Source organism: Triticum urartu, chromosome 7 (assembly GCF_003073215.2).
Source record: "Triticum urartu cultivar G1812 chromosome 7, Tu2.1, whole genome shotgun sequence".
Lineage (NCBI taxonomy): Eukaryota > Viridiplantae > Streptophyta > Magnoliopsida > Poales > Poaceae > Triticum > Triticum urartu.
This window is the reverse complement of record NC_053028.1, coordinates 36,055,422-36,079,686: the sequence shown is the minus strand read 5'-3', so window position 1 is coordinate 36,079,686 and position 24,265 is coordinate 36,055,422. Positions and strand designations below refer to the sequence as shown.

General features: G+C 44.2%; 2 protein-coding genes, 1 long non-coding RNA gene, 2 other non-coding genes and 2 pseudogenes across 5 annotated transcripts; 2 read left to right on the top strand and 5 right to left on the bottom strand.

Moving 5' to 3' along the window:
* The first annotated feature begins 9,248 nt into the window (after positions 1-9,248).
* LOC125521455 lies at positions 9,249-12,149 on the top strand. The gene is made up of 3 exons (XR_007289283.1): positions 9,249-9,418; positions 9,614-9,707; positions 11,251-12,149. It is a non-coding gene; the product is annotated as an uncharacterized LOC125521455 (long non-coding RNA).
* Positions 12,150-13,615: 1,466 nt separating this feature from the next.
* Positions 13,616-16,564, top strand: LOC125521452 (annotated as a pseudogene).
* Positions 16,565-17,369: 805 nt separating this feature from the next.
* Positions 17,370-19,115, bottom strand: LOC125521454 (40S ribosomal protein S20-like). The gene is made up of 3 exons (XM_048686504.1): positions 18,907-19,115; positions 18,707-18,820; positions 17,370-17,686 (listed from the first exon to the last, which is right to left on the bottom strand). Exons 1-3 carry the CDS (start codon positions 19,031-19,033, stop codon positions 17,544-17,546), a joined length of 384 nt encoding a protein of 127 aa, XP_048542461.1. The 5' UTR covers positions 19,034-19,115; the 3' UTR covers positions 17,370-17,543.
* On the bottom strand, positions 18,040-18,119 carry LOC125526082. Its single transcript, XR_007291548.1, has one exon. It is a non-coding gene; the product is annotated as a small nucleolar RNA SNORD36 (small nucleolar RNA).
* Positions 18,296-18,379, bottom strand: LOC125526085. Its single transcript, XR_007291550.1, has one exon. It is a non-coding gene; the product is annotated as a small nucleolar RNA SNORD36 (small nucleolar RNA).
* On the bottom strand, positions 18,484-18,569 carry LOC125526084 (annotated as a pseudogene).
* A 516-nt stretch (positions 19,116-19,631) lies between the features above and the next one.
* Positions 19,632-22,607, bottom strand: LOC125521453 (tRNA 2'-phosphotransferase 1-like). Its single transcript, XM_048686503.1, has 7 exons — positions 22,215-22,607; positions 21,974-22,121; positions 21,667-21,756; positions 20,741-20,795; positions 20,543-20,665; positions 20,217-20,273; positions 19,632-20,130 (listed from the first exon to the last, which is right to left on the bottom strand). The coding sequence occupies exons 1-7, from the start codon at positions 22,463-22,465 to the stop codon at positions 20,000-20,002; spliced, it is 855 nt and encodes a 284-aa protein (XP_048542460.1). The 5' UTR covers positions 22,466-22,607; the 3' UTR covers positions 19,632-19,999.
* Positions 22,608-24,265: the final 1,658 nt, after the last annotated feature.

Sequence of the window (24,265 nt, the reverse complement as noted above, 5' to 3'; positions counted from 1 at the left end):
TCGAGATTAGGATTTGTCACTCCGATTGTCGGAGAGGTATCTCTGGGCCCTCTCGGTGATGCACATCACATAAGCCTTGCAAGCATTGCAACTAATGAGTTAGTTGCGAGATGATGTATTACGGAACGAGTAAAGAGACTTGCCGGTAATGAGATTGAACTAGGTATTGGATACCGACGATCGAATCTCGGGCAAGTAACATACCGATGACAAAGGAACAACGTATGTTGTTATGCGGTCTGACCGATAAAGATCTTCGTAGAATATGTAGGAGCCAATATGGGCATCCAGGTCCCGCTATTGGTTATTGACCGGAGACGTGTCTCGGTCATGTCTACATTGTTCTCGAACCGTAGGGTCCATACGCTTAAGGTTTCGATGACAGTTATATTATGAGTTTATGAGTTTTGATGTACCGAAGGAGTTCGGAGTCCCGGATGAGATCGGGGACATGACGAGGAGTCTCGAAATGGTCGACACGTAAAAATCGATATATTGGACGACTATATTCGGACATTGGAAAGGTTTCGAGTGATCCGAGTATTTTTCGGAGTACCGGAGAGTTACGAGAATTCGCCGGGGAGTATATGGGCCTTATTGGGCTTTAGGGGAAAGAGATAGGAGAGGTTGGGCGCCCCCCCAAGGCCTAGTCCGAATTGGACTAGGGGGAAGAGCTGCGCCCCCTCCTTCCTTCTCTTCTCTTTTCCCTTGCCTTGACTCCTACTCCTACTACATGGAAGGACTCCTAGTTGGACTAGGAAAGGGGGAATCCTACTCCCGGTGGGAGTAGGACTCCCCTAGGGCGCGCCATAGAGAGGGCCGGCCCTCCCCTCCTCCACTCCTTTATATACGGGGGCAGGGGCACCCCATAGACACACAAGTTGATCTTCATGATCGTTCCTTAGCCGTGTGCGGTGCCCCCCTCCACCATATTCCACCTCAGTCATATTGTAGCGGTGCTTAGGCGAAGCCCTGTGACGGTAGAACATCAAGATCGTCACCACGCTGTCGTGCTGACGGAACTCCTCCCCGAAGCTTTGCTGGATCGGAGCCTGGGGAACATCATCGAGCTGAACGTGTGCCAAGAACTCGGAGGTGCCGGAGTAACGGTGCTTGGATCGGTCGGATCGTGTAGACGTACGACTACATCAACCGCGTTGTGCTAACGCTTCCGCAGTCGATCTACAAGGGTACGTAGATCACACTCTCCCCTCTCGTTGCTATGCATCACCATGATCTTGCGTGTGCATAGGAAAATTTTTGAAATTACTATGTTCTCCTACAGTATGAGATACCTACCCGACCGATAGGAGTCGTATAGAGATACGATTAGTAAGGAGTTGCTTATCGGATAGGCATGTTGTCTAGCAGTGATGCTAAAGCTCACTAGTCACATGTGCTAGTCGGATCCTGAATCACTGAGAGTTTGCGGAGGGATGCTGACTTCAGTGGGAGTATTTCTGTTTAAGGCTAGAATTACTCTACATAAACACATTTCTTAGTGATTGCATATTTTTCCATTTTAAATCAATGGCACCACCTGCTCAACCCAACTTTGCATTGAAAACAATTCTGGAAAAGGATAAACTGAATGGATCAAACTTTACTAGCTGGTTGTTCTCAAGCATGATAAAAAGGAACATGTTCTAGAGGATCCGCTTCCAGAGGAACCTGCCGATAATGCTAGTACCACAACCAAGAATGCCTACCAGAAACTCATTGATGAATCAAACGAGATCAGCCGCCTCATGCTGGCTTGTATGGAGCCCGATTTGCAGCAGCATTTCAAAGACGTTGGGGCTTTCGATATGATCGAGTCTCAAGAGCATGTTTCAGGTGCAGGCTAGGACCGAAAGGTTCAACGTCTGGCGATCCTTGATGGATTGTAAGCTGAAGGAAGGTGATCCACTGAGCCCGCATGTGATCAAGATGATCGGATATGTGCAAGCTTTGGATCGGTTGGGCTTCCCACTCTTGGATGAGCTGGCTACTGATGCAGTTCTAGGTTCTCTTCCGCCCAGCTATGGGACCTTCATCTCGAACTATCATATGCATGGCATGGATAAGAAGCTCACTGAATTGCATGGGTTGCTCAAAGTGGCAGAGCAGGATATTAAGAAAGGCATGCATCAAGTGTTGAAGGTGCAGAAATCGGCTAAGTTCATGAAGAGTTGGTCCAAGAAAAAGGCTAAGGCAAAGGGCACGGAGATGGTAACCTCCGCCGCTGTGCCGAAGTCTGGACCGGACTCAAAGACCATTTGCTATCATTGCAAGAAAACTGGTCACCGGAAGAGGAACTGTAGCAAGTGGCTTGCAGAGCATGGCAAGAAGGTCGGGAATGCTGCTTCAGGCAAAGGTACACTTGTTGCATATGTTATAGACATTTACCTTGCTGACATACCTAGCATCTCTTAGGTATTTGATACCGGATCGGTTGTTCACATTTGCAACTCAGTGCAGGGGCTGTTAAGAACTAGGCGTGTGGCGCAAGGGGAGATTGACATCAGGGTCGGCAACAAAGCAAGAGTTGCTGCATTGGAGGTCGGCACGCTGCAGCTCCAGCTTCCTTCTGGATTTATTTTAGAATTGAATAATTGTTATTACATTCCTGCACTTAGTCAGAACATTATTTCTGCCTCATGCTTGATGAGTCAGGGTTATGAATTCAATTTAAAGGACACAATGGTTGTTCAATTTATTTGAATGGTATGTTCCACGGCTATGCACCCATTGTTGATGTGTTATTTATATTGAATCTAGAACATGAACCGGTCTATAACGTGAATGTCAAGAGGCATAAGCCTAATGAGATAAATCCGACATACTTCTGGCGTTGCCGGCTTGGACACATGAATCTGAAACGCATGAAGAAGCTCCATGATGGTGGGCTCCTAACTTCGACCAACTTTGGGTCGTTTGAGACATGCGAATCATGCTTGCTCGGCAAGATGACTAAGTCTCCTTTCGCAAAGAGTTGTGAGAGGGCATCCGAGCTGTTGGAGCTGATACACAGTGATGTGTGTGGACCAATGAGCACAACTGCCAGAGGTGGCTATCAGTACTTCGTGACTTTTACCGACGACTTGAGTAGATATGGATATATCTATTTGATGAGGCACAAGTCAGAGACTTTTGAAAAGTTCAAAGAGTTTCAAAACGAGGTTGAGAATCAGCTCGGCAAGACTAGAAAATTTCTACGATCTGATCATGGAGGTGAGTACATGAGCCAGGAGTTTGATGATCATCTGAAAAGCAGAGGTATAGTACCTCAGCTCACACCTCCGGGTACGCCACAAAGAAATGGTGTATCGGAACGGAGTAATCGTACCTTGTTGGACATGGTTCGATCTATGATGAGCAAGTCGGATTTACCCTTGTCATTCTAGGGATACGCTCTAGAAACTGCAGCTTTCACACTTAACAGGGTACCATCAAAATCCGTAGACAAGACACCACATGAGATGTGGACCGGGAAGAGTCCCAGTTTGTATTTTCTAAAGATTTGGGGTTGTGAAGCATTTGTCAAGAAACTTATGTCAGACAAGCTTACACCCAAGTCGTATAAATGCATATTCATGGGATATCCGAGGCAAACCTTGGGATATAGCTTCTACAACCGGGAAGAGAACAAAGTGTTTGTTGCTTGGAATGGGGTTTTCCTTGAGAAAGAGTTTCTCAGTTGGGAGGCTAGTGGGAGGACAGTCCAACTCAAAGAAATTCGAGGACCACTCGGGGACGGCTCGACTGGTGATGAGATCATACCGGAGTCAGTTAGGGAACCCATAGTGGAAGCGGCACCGGAACCACGGTGGTCGGAAAGATTGCGCAGAGTGTGTGATGTATTGTTGCTAGAAAGTGATGAGCCAGCCACGTATGCGGAAGCGATGGTGAGCCCAGATTCTGAGGCATGGCTGGAGGCCATGAGATTTGAGTTAAAGTCCATGGATGAGAATCAAGTCTGGGACTTGGTTGATCCGCCGCCTGGCGTAATAGCCATTGGTTGCAAATGGGTCTTTAAGAAGAAAACTGATGTGGATGAAAATGTTCGGATCCACAAAGCTCGGCTTGTCGCTAAGGGTTATGGACAAGTTCAAGGAATTGACTACGACGAGACTTACTCGCCGGTAGCGATGCTGAAGTTGGTGAGGATCATACTAGCTATAGCTGCATATTTCGATTACGAGATATGGCAGATGGATGTCAAGACGGCTTTCCTTCATGGAAATTTAACCGAGGACGTGTATATGATACAGCCCGAGGGTTTTGTCGATCCGACTAGCACTAGTAAGGTATGCAAGCTCAAGAGATCCATTTATGGGTTGAGGCAAGCATCTTGGAGCTGGAACATTCGTTTTGATGAGTTCGTCACTGGTTTCGGCTTCATCAAAAGCGAAGAAGACTCTTGTTTATACAAGAAGTTAAGTGGGAGCTCGATAGTGTTTTTGATCTTGTATGTGGATGACATACTACTGATCGGAAATGATATTTCGATGATGAACTTGGTCAAGGAGTCATTGAATGGCAAGTTTTCGATGAAGGACCTTGGTGAGGCAATGTACATTTTAGGCATTAAGATCTATAGAGATAGATCAAGGAGGCTGCTCGGCTTAAGCCAGAGCACGTACATAGATAAAGTGTTGAAGCAGTTCAACATGAGTGAGGCAAACAAAGGGTTCTTGCCACTCTCACACGGTATAAGGCTAAGCGAGACTCGGAGTCCTTCGACATCTGATGAGCGAAGCAGGATGAGTAGGATTATGTATGCCTCGGCAATCGGATCCATCATGTATGCCATGATATGTACGCGGCCTGATGTTGCTTTTGCAATAAGCCTAACAAGTAGATAGTAGTCCAACCCAGGTGAGAGTCACTGGGCAGCGGTAAAGACTATTTTGAAGTACCTGAAAAGGACTAAAGAGATGTTCCTAGCTTATGGAGGTGAGGAAGAGCTCGTCGTATGGGGTTACGCCGATGCTAGTTTCCAAACCGACAGAGATGATTGTCGATCATAGTCCGGATTCGTGTACGTCATGAACGGAGGAGCAGTGAGCTGGATGAGTTCCAAGCAAGATACAGTGGCTGATTCTACTACAGAAGCCGAATACATTGCGGCTTGTGAAACTACAAAGGAAGGTGTTTGGATCTAGAACTTTCTGGATGATCTTGGTATTTTCCCAGCCTCGGTAAAACCGTTGGACCTTTATTGTGATAATTCTGGTGCCATCGCACAAGCCAAGGAGCCGAGGAATCACCACAAGGTTAGACACATAGATCAGAAATATCAGCTGATACGAAAGATCGTAAAGAGTGGTGATGTAGAGTTATGCAAAATTCACACGGATGCAAATGTTGCGGATCCGTTGACTAAGCCACTTCCACAACCCAAGCATGAGGGGCACGTTAGAGCTATGGACATTCGATGTCTATTTGATTGACTCTAGTGCAAGTGAGAGACTGTTGGAGATGTGCCCTAGAGGCAATCATGTATGATGATATTTCCTATGTGTTTATGAATAAATATAGTCCTTGGACATTATCAATGATGTGTATCGACAAGTACGTGACTTTTTTGTGGGACTATGCATTGTATGATGACTGTCCTAAGAGGTCCCTAGTCAAAAGGGCTGTGTGGACGCTCTGCCAACTAGACTAGCATATGACACGGTCGATGGCTTGGTCTCACTAGCCATGGAGCATTGGATGCTAACCGGATAATATGGACTTGGAAGGATCTGGTCAGATTCGACATAGTCGGATCCGAGTCGAGATAAGGTCCGAGTCAGACAGACCCAACTATGAGACGCAGCGATATGTCATCTGTGAGTCTCGAGTACAACATATGTTCTGTGTCCTAAGACCAGAGCTGACGCATGTACTCGGGATGGTGACAGACTTGCTTTGGGCCGACCAAACGCTACTCCGTAACTGGGTAGTTATAAAGGTAGGTTTCGGGTTTGTCCAGAACCATGCTGCGAGACATGGTCGAGCAAGATGGGATTTGCCCCTCCGATCAGGAGAAATATACTCTGGGGCCGTCGTGTGATCCGACCAGGATAAGCATGGCCAAGGGACAAGGATTATGATATAATCCGGTTTGTGGTCGGCAATGCATCACTGGAACGAGAAAGAGGTCGGGCTAGCACAAGGATGACAGACTCGCCTTGAGCCCGACAACATATATCGTGTGGCAAAAGGAATGGAAGTATGATGTACAGGTTCTCCTAACCAGCTACATAGTCTGTTTGGTGTTCGGCATGCCTTGCTAGAGGCCGCTACCGACTGTGCAGTTCGGAGGTGATCCGAACTGCGACCAAGCCGACTTGAACCTAAGGGGTCGCGCGCTTAAGGGAAGGAGTCTACGAGGTCGGATCTGAGGACACTGGTCGGATGTGATCCGAGCTTTATTCGGATTGTGGCCGAGTAGACTTATGGGCTTTAGGGTCCGTGCAAGGCCCAAGTGTTGAGCCTGCGACGGACGCCTATATAAAGTGGAGGTGCCGCACACTCACGCGATTGATCGCTTCGGCGTTGTCACTAGGGTTTGCATGTGTTGCGAATAGACACCTCCACTCGCCGCCGGTTGTGTGATCGGACCTAGCAGTCCGCCGCACGACGTCCCTCCTGCACGCGCGGATATCGTTAGAGGCGGTACACTTGCGCCACTCCGGCGAATCTGTACATGGGAACCGACTACCGGCTGTACGAGGGAGATCGGACGAGGAGGAGACGATCCACGTGAACGCACCGCCCAACTCTTTTTCCGCTGCACGGCACTGCGCGTCTAGTGGTAACGAACTGTGATCCATCTCCCGTAGCACGTTCTTGGTTGTTCTGCGCGTAGGAAAATTTTAATTTGTAGTCGACGCACCCTACCGTAGAACCCAACAAACTCACCCTAATGGTTCCATTGATTTCAAAGGATTGATCTGTTGTACCCTTATAGGAATCCTCATCTGATGTATGAATCCCCCGAAGGAACTAGGGAAACAAATCCAGTTATTTTATGTTGATAGTGGTGATAATATCTATGGAAAGTTTATATCTTCACTCATGAAGTTAATACATGTGAGGATTTATTTTTGTTATTCATATAATTCAGAATAGGAAGATTGTCTCGATGAAGACTGGCCTTCTCACTCTCAGCACATCTACGTCTAGATTCTTCCCTAGCTTCTTGAATCGAGATGCCGACAACTCTTTCCTTGGGAATCATGCCATCTGTTTGCTATGAAAAAACAAACTACGACGGATCATATAGATAAATATGAATGAAGTCTTATTAGCTCATTGTACACATCCAGTATAACGCCTTCCTGAGCCCCTATGTAAAGGGGTGTCATGTTCTGTTTTACAATGGGGATGATCATCCAATACATTGCTTGTTTGTTAAGAACATAAGAAGTCGATGCTAGAATAGATGTTTATCCAACAGAGGTTTGACTTGAGCTTCAATAAAACTAGTCGAGAGGAAAAACTTCACTGCTTGAAATTTAATTCCAATGGCATGTAATTCTTGCTAGGAGAAAGCATTGCTTGCTTCGGTGTCATGCAAGCTAGGTAAGGGACACAACAGCTCTCAATTAAAAGCTTTAAATATAATGCTCAACCTAAATGAAACGATTCAAGTATGGATCTCAACACGAGATCATATGGAGGGAGAGCCCACCACCAACATAGAAGATCGATGCTCATTCTTGTTGCGTTATGTGTTAAGCACGCTGTGGGCACTTAATTAGTGTTACTTTTTAGTAGACACAATTAGGCAGACAATTAGCATAAGCAAGTGGCCCAATTCGTGTTTAGAAAAAACAAGAGCATCACATGGCAATCTATATTCTACCCAATCAAAAAAAATACTCTAATGAGAAGAGGTGTGACCTCAGGTGGAGAGATGCCTAAATGTCGGGTCAGAGTGTCAATGCACCTTGTCGCAAGGATTGTACATGTCTGTTATTGTTGCTGGCCTGCTAAGGTCTCTCCCCATCGGTGCCTATCACCAAGTCCTCCATCAAATGAGGTTGGCGACATAAACTATTGTAACAAACAGAGCCTTGTTTCCGTAAAATTGTTCCCGGTGCATTTCAAGCCTACACAATTCAAAATAGTTGCTCTCCACTCTCTAGATATATGGATAACCCCTCATTGCTATAAGAAATTGGAATTGGAACTGGGAGACATGAGAGATAAGAAATTGGAATTGGAGTTGAGAGGCATGGGGGAGACTGGTATTTATTGGTTGGGTATGGTGACATGAAGGTGCTACACTGACCCACCGCATTACATGACTATTGTTTGCTTCTGAGAAGTATTTTTGCGAGTCAGCTTTGATTTTCTATCTTCACCTCTATGTGTAGTAAAATCATATATTCAGCATGTCACATGCTCTCATCGGGCGCATGCTTCCACAGCTAAATCATCGATCATCAAACAAGCTACAAACCCTGGTATGTAGCGAAACCACATGGGATGGCTTAGGTGGACGGCACCAACCCACAAAGTGGCGAGAGCCACAAGCGGGTTTATTACAATCACGAGAAGAACTCACCCTACTGGTTTCACTTATTTGAATGAATCGATCAGTTGTACCATAGTAGGAATCCTCATTCAATGTATGAATCCCCTCGAGGAAGTGGGGAAGCAAATCCAATTATTTTGTTATGATACGAGCAGTTACAGTTTCAAGGGAAAGTGTGTCTCTTCATTCATGAAGGTAATAAAAGTGAGAACTGACTCTGTTATCCATATAATTCGAAAGAGGATGATCATCTTCTCAAGGAAGCCCGACCTTCTCGCTCTCGGCACATCCGAGTATTTTGCCTAGATATTTTTTTACTATTTTTAAATTGTTTTTTTTCTAAGCGGGTGTGCCTAGACCAAGGTTCCAAAAATCCACATCCGACTCGATGGTAGATGGATAAATTTGTTTTATAAACAATTTGTCATCCGTGGAGTATTGGTGAAGTCTAGTACTCCCTCCGTCACAGATTAGAAGGCACAGTTAAATTTGCGTGCGTTTCCACAATAGACAAGGTTTAGGGCACATTGTATTTATTTCTAATAGCTAATTAGTACTCCGATATACTATTTCTATATGCATGCATAGTGTGAATGCTATTTTTTAGCGCATCTCACAACCAATAGATAACCACCTAGGTCCCAGAGAATTTTCAAACGCGCCTTCTAAATCGTGACGGAGGTAGTCCACTTGGGAAATTTTAAAACCGCTGGGAATGAGCGGGTAGCTATCTCAAAAAAGAACAAAAAAAACAATCAACTTAAAGAAAGCAAATAAGCAGGGGATGCTTTGGTAGACGGCCCGGATACTTTCCCCCACCCCGAGCCCCCCATCGATTCTCGTCTCCCGACGACCCGCGCGGCGGCGCGCATCTGGGGCTCCGCCGGCGGCCGGACTACATGAGTGAGTCCCTCGCTTTCTCTTCTCCCTCCCTCCGTTCTTCTCTCTGCACACAGGGCGCCGCTAGCGGGGCAGGCAGAGCAAGCCCGAGCTTGGCCGGCAGCGCGCGGTGGCGGGGCTGCTGCTTCTTGCCGGCGGCGTGGCAGTAGCGGGGGCGGGTCCTTGGCGCATTTCTTTAGGCGTGCTTTCCCGGTGCAGGAGCAGGAGCAGGAGCTTCGGAGACGAGACGAGACGGGGCTGACGCGCCCATGAGCTTCACGGCAGCAGCTTGATTTCCTCCCCTGAATTCCAGGTTATTTGGCCCGCCCCTAAATCCTAATCTTCCTCTTAGTACCAGTGCTTTGCAGAGAATCTCCATGCTGTTGACTTGTCATCTACAGTAAATATTGCCGAATTGCCAGCAAAGAATGTCCATGGTTTTACAACGACACAAATATGTTAATTTATGCTCCCTCCCTCCGAAAAAGTTTGCACTAACTTGGTGCTAGATACATCAATTTGAGGGATAAATTTTTCCAGACGGAGGGAGTATTCAACAAGAATGTGTGAACATGCCTAGGCTTGGAGGAGCACCTTCCTTCCTTCCTTCCGATTTTGACAACTCTTTGGGGACCCAAAGTTGCTTGTTTGCCCATGGAGTAGCAAGTAGCTACGTACGTGTTTGCGCACCGTTGGACACAAAATTAGGATGGGGTAATCGGAGGCGATTTTTGGTACATCTAGTCAAGTTTGTTCGCCGGTATTGAGAGAGAATTTTCGTCGATACAGAAGGGCACCTGAGCGGGAGAAAGGGAACTGCTGAACAACTTACCTGTCCCATCTTGGCATGGGTCATGGCAACCTTGTATGCCCACGCTTCGCGCACTCCTTGATGATTGGAAACTATAGCCTGTACATATGATCATTTTCCAATCAAGGTTGCAAGTTATTTGGAATTCTAGGAGCATCGTGTGTACAAGTAAACTGAGGAAATATAGGAACACAGAATTATTACAGAAGCCAGTCAAACAGAATAACATTGTCTTCATCAGAAATGCAAGTATTGTGCTCCTGTTTTCGTTTTTAATCCTTTTTTGGCTTCTTTTTTTACCTTTCATCTATCTATCTATCTATCTATCTATCTATCTATCTATCTATCTATCTATATCTATCTATCTATCTATACCTATACTAATTTGTGACTCCCTAAAAATTCTCATGTTAATCAGTAATTATGAACCGTTAATCAAGTGGGACCGAATTATTACGGTGTAGATCTAATCTTTAATCTAGAGAAAAAAATAGGACCAAAACTGATTCTTTTTGGAAAAAACAGATTTTTTGGGCCCGCAAGAGGCTCCGCGTTTAATCCCAAAAATATCTAATCTAGAGTGAGAAGGAAAAAAAGCTAATTTTGTAGGCCCACACAAAGCTCCATCGTTTATATCTTTAATCCAGAGAAAAAAAATAGGACCAAAACTGATTTGTTTGGAAAAAACAGATTTTTTGGGCCCACAAGAGGCTCCACGTTTAATACCAAAAATATCTAATCTATAGTGAGAAGAAAAAAAAAGCTAATTTTGTAGGCCCACACAAATTAAGCTCCATGGTTTGTCTTCTCAGAAAGTTAAAATTATATTCTACCATCCGATCTCCTAGGTCTTTCCAATCTAATCGTACTTGCATCCCTCCAGCAGTCCATGTTTGCCCCCGTTCTCCCGTTTCCTAGGTAGGAATCCGCCCCCTCTCTGTAAATGTCTACTTCGGCTCAGTTTTCACATAGATTGATATCAATCATGAAGGACACGTGTGTGCTCTGCAGATCCCTAACTCTCGGGAGCTCCATGGTGTTGCAGACTTGCGGGATTAAAGTAAGCGACGCAGCAGCATGTGTACCAGCGTGTTAGAGAGAAGGTGGCCGCCGCCGACGCAAGTACGAGCTTCAGCGCTTTGACAGCCTCCTACGACCCGCGTCGACAGTTACTTGAAAGAGAAAGGTGCACCATGATCTAAAATCGATTCTCCATTAAATCTTTTCTCTAGATAATTTGAGCTTAACTGTGAGAGATGGGATAACGTGCAGTATCAATCATGTCGGGGAAGGGACAAATTAGTTGTATATGTAATGGAAACTCTCACCCATCTACCATCGGTGTAGCGTCCAGCACTGCAGGAAGGAGGAGATGATGCATACAACAAGAAGGGATCTGTGTGGTCTGTGATGGTAGTGTCACGTAGCACTCAACAGCTAATTGAAGCAGAGCGGGACAAGTGTAATCCTTTCTGTTTGTTTGAATTTTTTACAGAAAAAATTGATAGTAGTAACACCCTAATAGTCGTGTGTCCGTTCATGTTTTGCCCTGAAAACTAGACTGAGTGCAACATTACTACTGCCAATTAATGTAATTAACTTTTAGTGTCATCTCCTAGATTTTTTATTTTTGTCATTAGATGAATTCAGTTTCTCTGATCTCCCCTTTTGCCAAGTTTGCATTTAGCAAAACTGTTTTCTAACTGTTGGAATTAGTGAAGGATGGGAGTTCTAAACATAACAGTATGGCATGCTATCGAGCCTACGGTGTCTGCAACAAAGTGGGGTAGTAGGATTTATATTACTAGAAGCATAGAAGTATTACTAATATATTTTTGATTTTTCAGGCTTGCTCTTGGTTCTATTGTTCGCAAGGGTTCCTTGGTCATGGCTCTGTTGTTCCAGAGGTAATAATTGACAATGCAGATAATTTAATTTCTCACCACTATATGTGCCAGTAGTTGTGATTCTCAAACATTATCTTTTTATGTATTTTTTGGTCTTCTCCTTCCTTTAGATCCAATGATATTTTTGTTGCAACACCAGACATGGAGCATTATTCTCATCTACAAATAGAAGAGAGTCCAGCATGGCTAATCTAGATAATATTGTATGTGGTTCTGTGATCTTCTAAATTATATAACATACAATCTTTATTTCTATTGAAGCACTCTATATACTATTTGTGATGTATACTTAATACCTTACGCTCTCTTATGATTCTTCTTAATTTGTCATTTCACGCGGCATTTTAGTTTCAACTGTTTTTCCCAGAAAATAATTCGATTCAGATACAGATGAGGAGTATTGGACATAGCTAGGGGTACATTACGTGTGTGAGAAAAATGGCAAGCTTTGCAAGGTCATCAGCAAGAGTGTGATTTATACGACTACAAGTGTTCAGCTGTATGATACTATTGAAAGTATTTTTTGTGTTTTCCATTTTTTTAGTCTCTTAGGGTGATTAGAATTGTAAGTTGTCAAGGGTCATGATATGGTTTAGAAGAATGGCAAGCTTTCAACATGACCGTGATTTGTGCTACTAGGTGTTCAGCTGTCTAATGTATTCTTAGAACTAGAAGTATTATGTCTTCTTGGTCTATTTTTGTAGGCTTACACTTATCTTTTATTTGTTGTTTACCAGATAGTTTTGCTCATGACTTTTTTTTGCGACAGCGCAAAAGCTTTACGTATTAGAAGAAAAGCAGAAGACAAACAGTCTAAAACGAATAGTATAAATATGCAGTTTAGTTCGGTTTGAGGTTTCTAAATTACATCTTTGTATTACATCTGAATTTGAAATTTGTAGGTCTGGAGCTATTCAAAAGGTTGCCTTTTTTGCAATACCTTCTTCTTCCTTCTTTTTTTCAACAATTTATATCATGTTCACATTTCACATATAATATGTAAAATTATTCGGTTGAATTTGAAGAACATAAGAGTAATTGAAGGACTAGCAGATAAAAATGCTTTATTTATTAAGCTTTCATTTATGCTCCTCAAAATAATAGTCGTATCTAAGCATACATGTTCTACCTCGGCATATGGTTTTTATTAGTTATGGTACTGATAGTTAAACATTGCAGCATAACAAGTATAAGAATGTACTTGCACTACTATTTGCACTTCGTGTTGTTCGGTTATAGGTAAATATTTCTGAACTTCAATTTCCCTGTTTGTACAAGCTCTCGACTAACAACTTATTTTCTAAAAGTGTTAGTTGTACATTTTTCAACAAACCTGCATCTTGCTATGGCAAAATGGTGCATAATTTACTGTAAACATAATTTTATTGATAATCGCATCAATATGTTAATGGTATTGTTTGTTTAAGTTTGTACATAGTTAACGTTATCAATATATTAGCCCGTGCGAACGCACGGGTTGACGACTAGTTTAATTAATCATAGCTGTATTACATCCAGTCTATCTTGTAACTATTGCAACTTTACTCAACAATTCTTTGTCTTGCTCCCTTTGTTATTTATAGGACATAATGGCGGATATCCAGTTAAGCTGTTACACTATAAAGTCCCATGGGGCCAAAATTGCAAGACTCCACATGTATGACTGGATAATACTTGTCCTCCTTGCTGTCATAGATGGATTGTTGAATATAATTGAGCCTTTTCACCGTTTCGTTGGGAAGGACATGATGACTGACTTGAGATATCCCTTACAGGGCAATACTGTGCCCTTTTGGGCTGTTCCGGTGTGTTCTTGTGCTGCTAATTTTGGACTTTCCATTGTTTACATCATTTTTGTGCCATTCGAAAAGATAGTCCCATTTTTGTAACTCACATGATTTGCAGGTCATTGGAATTGTCTTACCCTGTGCCATCTTTGGTGGAATTTACTTCAAGAAGAAGAATTTCTATGATTTGCACCATGGCATACTGGGTATCTAACATATTCTTAGGCATATGAATATGTTGATATTGTATGTACAAGAAATAATTCGAAACACATATTTTTGTAGGTATTCTTTATTCGGTGCTTATAACTGCAGTGATTACTGATGCAATTAAGGATGGAGTTGGCCGACCGCGTCCTGATTTCTTCTGGCGCTGTTTCCCAGATGGAAAGGATGTAAGATTACTAGCCAAGAACTTCACTTTTTCCAGTCACAAGTTCATCTTTGTTTACCTGCCCATTGTTCAGTTCTTATCATCTATGGAGTCCATATTAACCAAAACTCATCGAAGGACTCTTTTTCAGCTTTATGATAATGTCACTACTGGCGTTCTGTGACATGGGGAGAAGAGTGTCATCAAGGAAGGTCACAAGAGCTTCCCAAGTGGACACTCATCATGTAAGTCATTTAATATACCTAATGTTTCCATTGGTAATACTGGTGTCAGGCATTTGGTCAGCTATGCCTATGGAATTCTTTAAAACCCAGTTACATACTTGAAGTCGTTTTTTACATCTTTATGATAATCCTCGTTGACACAAACCGTGCTGGGACCTGGGAATAAGTGATGGCTACCTGTTGTTTGCGGTTGGTTGGGCTGCTTGTGTTAGCTGGCTTGTGTTAGCCTCTACCTGTTGTTTACTAAGTAGTGATCTAAACACTCTTATATTTCTTTACGGAGGGAGTACAATGCTAGGTGCCTAGTAGAAAAATAAACCAGTTTTTCCTTAAGCACTGCTGCTTATTTGTAGAGGCTAGATGCTTAATTAGGCATCCCTCCTGTAGAAATAAGCACTGGTGCTTAAGAAAAACTTGGTTTATTTTCCTAAGCACGTCTCTAATCACCTTGCATTGTACAAGGCCTTGGTGGCAGTCATTGAACCAGGGGAACTCTGATGGGTGGCTAGGCCACAATTGGGCATAAGACAGCCTGGCGCATTGGCTACATTGGTGCGATGTGGCAGCGAACCAGGAAGTGCCCCATTTCAGTTTAGATGCTTTGGTTGCTGCTTGGTGTAGTAGTTGTGCGGTAACTAGTTCTGGAACTACTCCAGAGCATAAAAACATTGGGTTTGTCATGTGTACCATTTTGTGGAGGTATATCTTATAATGGACAATGCACATAGGTCATGTGTTTGATTAGGGACCCCACAAAATTGGCCTAGCCTTAGCCTTGTCTCAAGGTTGCGTCCAAAACATGCCCTGTGTGGTGAAATGCAAGTCCTATCAAAAGCATTTTTTTCTAGGTAAAAGCAATAAGTTTTCAGGCCAATTCAGTATCAAAACTGGGGGTCTCAGTCTTTTTATTGCCCACATGTACAATCTATATATGTTGTAGTGTTGTTACAATTGCATCAAATAGGTTGTGGCTAGATCACCTAACTAGACCGTCAGTATAATAACCTGTTTTCTTTCACCTTGTGCTAATAATCAATCTATTCCAGGGTCTTTCGCTGGCCTGGGCTTCCTCACGTGGTACTTAACTGGGAAAATCGCAGTTTTCGATCGTAAAGGCCATATCGCAAAGCTGTGCATCATTGTTCTGCCTCTACTTACTGCTGCGCTCGTTGCCGTTTCTCGGGTGGATGACTACTGGCATCACTGGCAAGATGTGTTTGCAGGAGCTATCATAGGTTTGTCTGCCATTTGTCGTTGTTGCGTAAATTAGTTATACAGATGACCTTCTAGACGCCCATAGTTGATTAATAAAAAAAATTATTCTCCTGTTGCCCTTTGCAGGTCTCACAGTGTCCTCGTTCTGTTACCTGCAATTTTTCCCATATCCTTTCGACGCAGATGGTGCCTCCTCCTTTTACCAATCGAGTTTTGAGTCCTCCGTGGTTTCTCAGTGATAAAATACTTAGCAAGTACTGATTTCCATTGCAGGATTGTGGCCTTACGCGTACAACACCCTCCAGCTAGCCGAGGCGGGCATTGCAGCAAACTCCTTCAGCGTGCAGCCCACAGAGGAGACGGTAGAAGAAGGACAAGGTGAGGGTGGGATCGCCCTGAGAGACGCCGTGCGGCCCACGGAGGAGATGGTAGAAGAAGGGCAAGGCCGGGGTGGGGTCGCCCTGAGAGACGCCCTAAAATATGATGAAAACTAGGAGTGGAAGGATCCGGCGACACCCTAACTACAACGACCGTCCGTGGGCTTACGTTTTCGATGCACGTCGCAGGCGGCTGTCTGGGAGCTGTTTTTCTCATGCACACTTTGGTTTGATTGGTGTGTTATTGACCTGCTGGTGTTTTGTATGTATGTGTGCGTTTGTGTTGTTCACCATTTGTTTGTTAGAGGTTGATTGGATGGTTAGGCAAGTGAGGATCTGGCGTGGTACATTACCTAGTCAGTGCTAGTGGAGTGGGTGAGGACATTGTGCACTAATTATTTCTTGCTTTTTCAGCAAGCAGTATGTATATATGATTGCTTTGTTTTGTTTTGTTATCCAACCTGTGCTATTGATTGGCTGCTCAGATAAACTGGTTTGTTATCCAAAGATGTATAATCAGAAAATTTTGCTAACATGCAGGGATTCTCTAAGTACTACTCCCTCCGTTCGGAATTACTTGTCTCGAATATGGATGTATCTAGAACTAAAATACATCTAGATACATCCATTTCTGCGACAAGTAATTCCGAACGGAGGGAGTACCAAATTTTGCTGCTGTTTTGTATATTTCAATGTAATACATCTGATTCAGAAATTGCTACCAAATTCATTGATCAGAGAAGAACCAGGACCAAAAATAAGTGCCCAGGAGGGCAAGCACCGGCAAAACAAAAGGAGGTGCAAAAGAAGAAGAGGAATACAAAACAAAAGGAGGTACAAAAGTACACTCAGCCAGGGTCAAAAGGAATTCCAGCTCCGGCCAAATTCCACAACTGAATTTCCTCTCTAATCTTGTGCACCAGCTGATAGAAATGCGGTAATTCTAGTTTGAAGAAGCGCCTATTCCTACTCAGACCACATCTGGAACGGGAGCGTTTGTCCTAGCGAAAGCCAAACTTGCCATGCCAAACCACCTAAAGTTGCCATGGCAATTTTGTAAGAATTGTGGCATGCTTGAATGCAGAAAATTGCCATATGTTCGATCATGATTAGGTTTTTGGGACCATTTTACTCGCAGCTATTCCTCTTCCACACTGTCGAACACAAATCACTGAAGATATCAAGGAAACGCTACCAAATCTCATAGATAAATAGCGATCCATGTATAAACATTCAACCCGGCACACACAACAGGGCAACAACGAAAATTGACAGATAATTTAGGACAGTAGGCACTTAGAATCACGAAGCAAAGAACCTAGTCATACAAAACCCAGTTCTCATACTACAGAAAGTTTCAAAAATATCTTGGTACGCTGGTGTCTCTCCACCCTTGTAAAAGGATTTAAAGACACATATCAAGGGGTAGCATAACTACTGGTCGCTGATGGTCACTTCGACCTCAACGCCGGGCTCAATGGTGATCGAGGTGATCTGCTTGACGACGTCTGGGGAGCTGACGAGGTCGATCACCCTCTTGTGCACCCGCATCTCAAACCGATCCCAGGTGTTGGTACCTGTTTTAGCAGACCAAGAACAAGTAGTTAGAATGAGTTCTTCTCAAAATTTTATTTTAAGAAAAATGCACAGAAAGATAAAGAGACAACTGATTTGTGATGAGCTGAGCATCAGGTTTAAAAAGCTCGATTTCGAAACATCAAATGGATCAGACTAATCATATGCATCATCATTTGCTCAGCCCATCTACTAACTGCAAATGCTTCATTCTTGGTAAGATAAGATGTTTAATTGTTAAAACTAATTGTACCATAAGCGACAATCATGTGGTACAGGTTAAAAAAAACGTGCAGAGGACTACACTCCTACTAGAAGGAACAGGTGCAAAGAAGAAAATAATCATAAGACAGGCTAGCCATCAGTCTTAAAAAGCTCGATTTTGTATTCCTCGAAGAAAATCTCAGGAATATGTTGTTTTAGCATCATCTGACCAGCCCATCATAAAACATAAACAGAAAATCAACATCGCACATGAGCAACTGCCGTGGATAGGACCACTGCTAGATTCAGTGTGCCATAGATTTCAATTGAGAAACAGATGACCAAAATATGTAGGATGACCAACAACCAAGAACGATACTCGTAATCTAACTTAGCAGCGAATGAAGCAAGCAACAGTTTTAAAAAGCTCGGTTTAAGATACCTCAACGATGTGACATCTCAGTAGCATCTCCTTGTAACATCATGTGCTCAGCTGACAAACGGTTCATATGCAACTACTCTACATTATTACCACTGTAATAGAGCTGCATCTCAGATACACAAGAACAAAGCAGTACGTTGATTGATGGCATGCTAGGCATCAGTTTTAAAAAGCTCGATTTTTAGATCATCAAAGGCCGGAGAGGCCTCAGCGGTCTAAATGTTTCACATCCTCTGCTCAGCACACCACCATCAACGTAACGGCAATTCAAACCATAAGACACATCCTTACTCACATGGACTACCAGGACCTGATACGATGCACGGCATGTAGGCAAAATAAAAATGGGATCAAGCAGGGGAGAGGGGGTGGGTACCTTCTCCACAGGGGGACTTCCTGGTGGTGATGTTGAGCACCTTGGTGGGCATCCGGATGGGGCCCTTGACCTTGAGCTGCTTCTCCTTGGCGCCCTTCACCAGATCCGAGCACACTGCGAAGCAACACGCGTCAGATCGGAGACGCACAAAGCGGGAGCGAACGGGGAACAAGGAAGGAAAGGGATCGGCGGGCACCCACCCTTCTCGAGGTTCTTGACGGACTTGGAAGAGAGGGTGATGCGGATGCGGTGCTGCACCTCCTGGGTGCCCTCGAACCCGAGCTTGCCCGACTTCATGGGCGGCGCGTAGGCCAGCTCCGTCGCCATGGCTGCCGGTGGAGGATGGTAGGGAGGAGGCCGCGGCGCTGCAAGCGAGCTAGGGTTTGGGGCGCAGAGGAGGAGGCGGCGGCGGCGCTGGGGATGGAGCTCGCTAGGTTTGCTCTAAATCTAATGCTAATAACATGACCAAGAAATAAATCCAATTATAGCCACAGTCAGGGATTTTACATGCACCCGGTCAATATTCATAGAACAATTTTGATCATGCCAGATTGCGGAGAAATAAAAGTTAGGTTGTTCTGCTGCGAGCAAACGGCAAGCATGAAACTGAGTAAAACTGAAAGAAACCGAAACATGAACAATGAGCAACTCACAATTAACAGTTGGCTTAACTAAAAGAAACCGAGCTCAACTGAAAGGGGGCGTGCTTTATTAGAGCTTATATGATGATACTTAGACTGAACCTAACAGACGCTGCTACAACAGATGACAAGTATCAAAACTCCATCGAAGATCCAATGGTAAAAACTCAGACAACACAGTAATGGCAATCCCCGTGGGGCAAGATCAGTGATTGCCCCCTGGCTGATGATGAACAAAATAAACAGTTGAAGCAATCGCAGGTCAATTGATCACACAGCGGGCAGGCCAGCAGAAATCACTTTACGATTTTACTTCTTTTAAAAAAACACCGCAGAATACATGCAAATTTTATGTATTTTTGGACAAGACTTCGCAGATTCACACACCATAAACCAAATTTGCTACTCCATAACATCCGGTCATCATCATCATGCACAGGTTTTGCACAACCAGTACAAGGTCCGCAGCAGCAGCAGAATGATGCTCCCTCTCATATACCAGGGTTACATGATGAAACGGCGCCCTTTCAGATATTACAGCACGGTTGATTTCCTTTTCGGCAAGGAGAATCTTGTCGTGCAGTGCATTCATCCCAAGTTTTCGCTCAGCGAGAGGCCGTGCAGGAACTCCAGTGCTACAGTAAAGTCTCTTCTACCTCTGGAACGGTATCGGTGCACGTCCTGGCCATGTTTCAATCTTCTCGAAGTACTTGACGGGGACGACTCCGTCGAAGCCCTCTGTCAGTATCACCTTGTTGTCTGAGATGTATAGCTTCATCCCGTCTGGGAAACGAATTCAGAAATCAAATGTTAGCCTCTAGTCTAGAGAACCCAAATGATTGGCTGGTATTTACATGCGGCAGGCATACCTTGCAGTGCCTTTCTGACATTCAAATATATCAATATGTTTGCGCCACTCCGCATACCTGAAGAAGACAAACTGTTAGTCCATGACAAGGCAGACGTGGAAGAAAAATTAGACCGCAAGGTGGGAATAAATAATTATCGGGTATGAGTTGATGATGCACCTAAATAATGGAGAACCGCAATAACTGGGAGCACATCAGATTTACATTGTAAAGATAAATATGGATAATTTTCAGCATGATTTTACTTGGAAGAACAGCTTTAGTCCTTCTATTTGATTCCATAAGAATAAACTCAATAATAGTATGTTTGAAATGGAAAATCGTACCACTAATAACTCCCCCATCTGATGGTAAACCACTTGAGAAATGTACATGTAGCCTTGCCATACGTTTAAGCCCATATTTCAATATTGAATCAACATTTTTCCTGTAAGTTCCATGGACACAGACTGTGGATAGAAAAAATTAGCACAAACGCCAGCCATTCAGGAGAGGATGCAAACACGAGTGTTAAAATCAAATACCTGAGACTTCATCAGCCGATAGAATTGGTTTCAACAAGCTCTCTGATGTAACAGTCTGCAAGAGGTTTACTTGATTATTATAATGGCAAACATGATTCGCTAATTCCACTAAGCTAGTTACTTGCAAATAAATTCACTTGATGCTAGAATAGGGTAGCAGATCACATGCCACAAACCACCTCAACACGGAAACAGAACAGGAACTCTGCTCCCAGAAATAAGCAAAAATAGGAATGAAGATACATTGGAATTATGTGTCTTCTGATTAAATTAGGGTATTTGGCATATGACCTCAAGAACTGTGATGGAACATGTAACAATGAAGAGAAACCACTAAAAGATAAGTTGATTGTATTCTCTGACTTAAGATCAGGTATGACTTCTTTCAAAACATATCCACTACATTAGTACAATCCTGCAATAGCTTGGGCATCAGAGAGGACAGGAGCGTCTTAAATCTTAATTACTAACATGGAAGCTCAACCGTAGTGCTACAGAAGAATATACACTACAGCTGTATGCCTGTATAGCTCATCGAAGAAGCCAGACCAGGATAGGTCCAAGCCATTATAAGCACGATGAATTGCAACTTCATCCCCAGTATGGGCCAACAAGGACCGACGATATAATTCTTATGACTAGTTAATAATAGGAAAACTACTACCGAGATTATAATACTGTAAAAACATTCACATCTCGAGCTAAAGCACACAATACCCCATATGGAATTGATTCAAAAAATAGTCTGATGTGAAAATTCCAAAGAGGGTGCATGCGACTATTAGGGCTCCTTTTATATGTCTAATTTTCTCAGAAATTACAGAATAACAATGGTTACAAGGCAGATGATCATGAACATGATAAACACACCATACTTGTAGAAGAAAGAATACATTAGTGCACGGGGGTTCAGGCAGAGAACATACTGTCACAGTGTGCCCCTGGTTAGCTCGAATCAGCAGCTCGCCATCCTCCTCCAACAGACCAAACCTCTGCTTGTTGTCTCGCCTGACCGCCTACATGCAAAATTGCAGAGTTTTACTAAAGCGGCTTACAACTCACAACAAGTTCCATAGTAACCTGATTAATTTTACAACTTAGAGATATTTCCCAATTTAAGCTCGAGGTGATAGCTAACAAGATGAAAACGACATGTAGCAGACACAAGTACACCAGGGTGCTTAGAAAAATCATCTAGTGTTAAGCAGGAAGATGAAGCATGAGCAATATTACCTCCCTGATTTCATCCACCGTGTGGGAGTTGAGCGGAACCTTGGCGAAGGTCTCCAGGTTGAGGCGGAGCAGGTCGCGGACCCGCACATACCCGTCGCTCCTCATGTTCAGCCTCAGCTCCGGCGCCATGTGCCGCAAGACCCTCGTCCTGAGAAGAGAAGCACAGAAGCACTAGTGAGTACCCGGCTAGCATCAACGCGACTGCAGAGAGGGGACCTGGGGCTTTGTGCCAGTGTATTACAAGAGGCGGCCGAGGGCGTCGATGCGGTTTCCGCCGTCGCCACCGCCACCGCCACGTCCACCCGGTCGCCTGCCACCGCCACGGCCGCCACGCGGCTGGTGCGTGGAGGCAAAGGCGGCAGCATTGGAGCGGTAGCCAGAGGAGGAGGAGGGGTTCATGGTGAGAGGGAGGCGGAGGGGTGAGCGGAAGGAGGGGTGGTGGAGGAGGGCGCGTATAGGGGAGGAGATTGTAGCGGCAGTGAGGGCTCTCATAAGCAGCGGAAGTGGCAGCGGTGACACGACCGGCGACGCGCGGTGGCGGCCGGACAACCCCTGCTGATGAAGACGGGTGAGCTGGGCCGGGTTGCTGCCTGGGCTTGCGCTACGGTAGCCTGGAAGATTAAAGACATGGACTGTTATCAATTACAAAAATTCAAATTCCACGTATATACTTTCAAAAGCTAAACAGGAGAAGTTGCAAAAGTAAATAGCAACCAAATTAATGTTCACAGCACAATTTCTCTCTTTTATTTGTTGTCAATACATACATCTACGGTAACCTGGAAGATTACAAACATAGAATGTTGTCAATAACAAATTTTCAAATTCCACGTACGCTTTCGAATGCTAAACAGAAAAGGTTATAAAGTGAATAGCAGCCAGCTTAATGCTCGCAGCACAATTATCTTTTTATTTGTTAAGTGTGTCAACTGAATCTTAACTTAACCTTGTGACATACTCCCTCCGTTCCTAAATATTTGTCTTTCTAGAGATCTCAACAAGTGACTACATACGGAGCAAAATGAGTGAATCTGCACTCTAAAATATGTCTATATACATCTGTATATGGTAGTCTATTTGAAATATCTAAAAAGACAAATATTTAGGAATGGAGGGAGTAGTAAACACACCATGTGAACCTACTTGAATTTTTCTGTCAGAATTTGTACGACATTATGGTTGCAGTTACTACGTGGCCTGGGAACACAAACTGCAATAATGAGATAACACTACGGCACATCTCTACTCCTAATGGACGAGTTGGTTGAATAGTCCCACGACTTTCGTCTGGTTTTTTTTCGTCCCCTCCCTCCTCTCTTTTCTACTGGTTTATTTTCCTCTTCATTCTTTTCTTATAAACCAAGACTTTCCTAAGGTACAAAAGATCACAAATCTAACTTTCCTATCCTAACTTACCTAAATCAACTGATTTTTCTCATCAATGCAATTTGCTTTAGGAAATAAAATGACGAATTCTAAGGAAAAAATAACAGAATTTAAGAACGATCCCTCGATCGGTGCATCCCCGGCCCACAGACGATCTCTCTTTCCCAAACCTCGCGATCGCCTGCCCTCTGCTCTTCCCCTTTGGTTGATCGGCTCCACCACAGCCCCATCCTCTCCGCTACACCCTGCTCCTTCCCCACTGGCGACGACAATCAGGGCTGGTGGATAAGGTAGCTCCCAGCCCCTCTCGCTCATGAGATTGCCTGAGCCCCCATCGCCCCAACCTTTCAGGAGGCTGGGGTCGCTGGATCCAACCATGGCCTCCACCAACGCCTTCCTCTTCATCGCCACCGGCCAGCCTTGACCTGCACGTCGCCGTCTCTCGACCTTCATCGATCTCCTCCCGGCTGGCTACGTCCACGTCGCTAGATCAATGGAGGGGGACCTCCACTGTCGTCGTTCGTCTCCTTCCCGACCTTCCGTCGCCATGGTCCATGGATCTGGCGGTGGCCACAACCAATGCAGCTACATCGGCCACCACCGACGATGCTAGCGAGGTGGCCACGGTGGTCGCTGCAGGATCCATTGAGGAGCATATCAATCTTATTGCCTACATGTTTTATTTGCTCCGATGTTCACTTCTGTGCGGATCCACATCCAAGTTGAGGAGGCGCGGCCAAGGCCTGGAGGAAAGGCAGGTTGTCCTCGTCGCCAAACTGAGAGCTCTACGCTTTGGTGGTTCTCGCTTCAGTTATGGATTCCCTGAAGCTTCTGAACAGTTTTCAGTTATTTCTTTCTTATATTTTTGCTGTCAATTTCAATTCATTGCCTGAGCCTTGAAGCTTG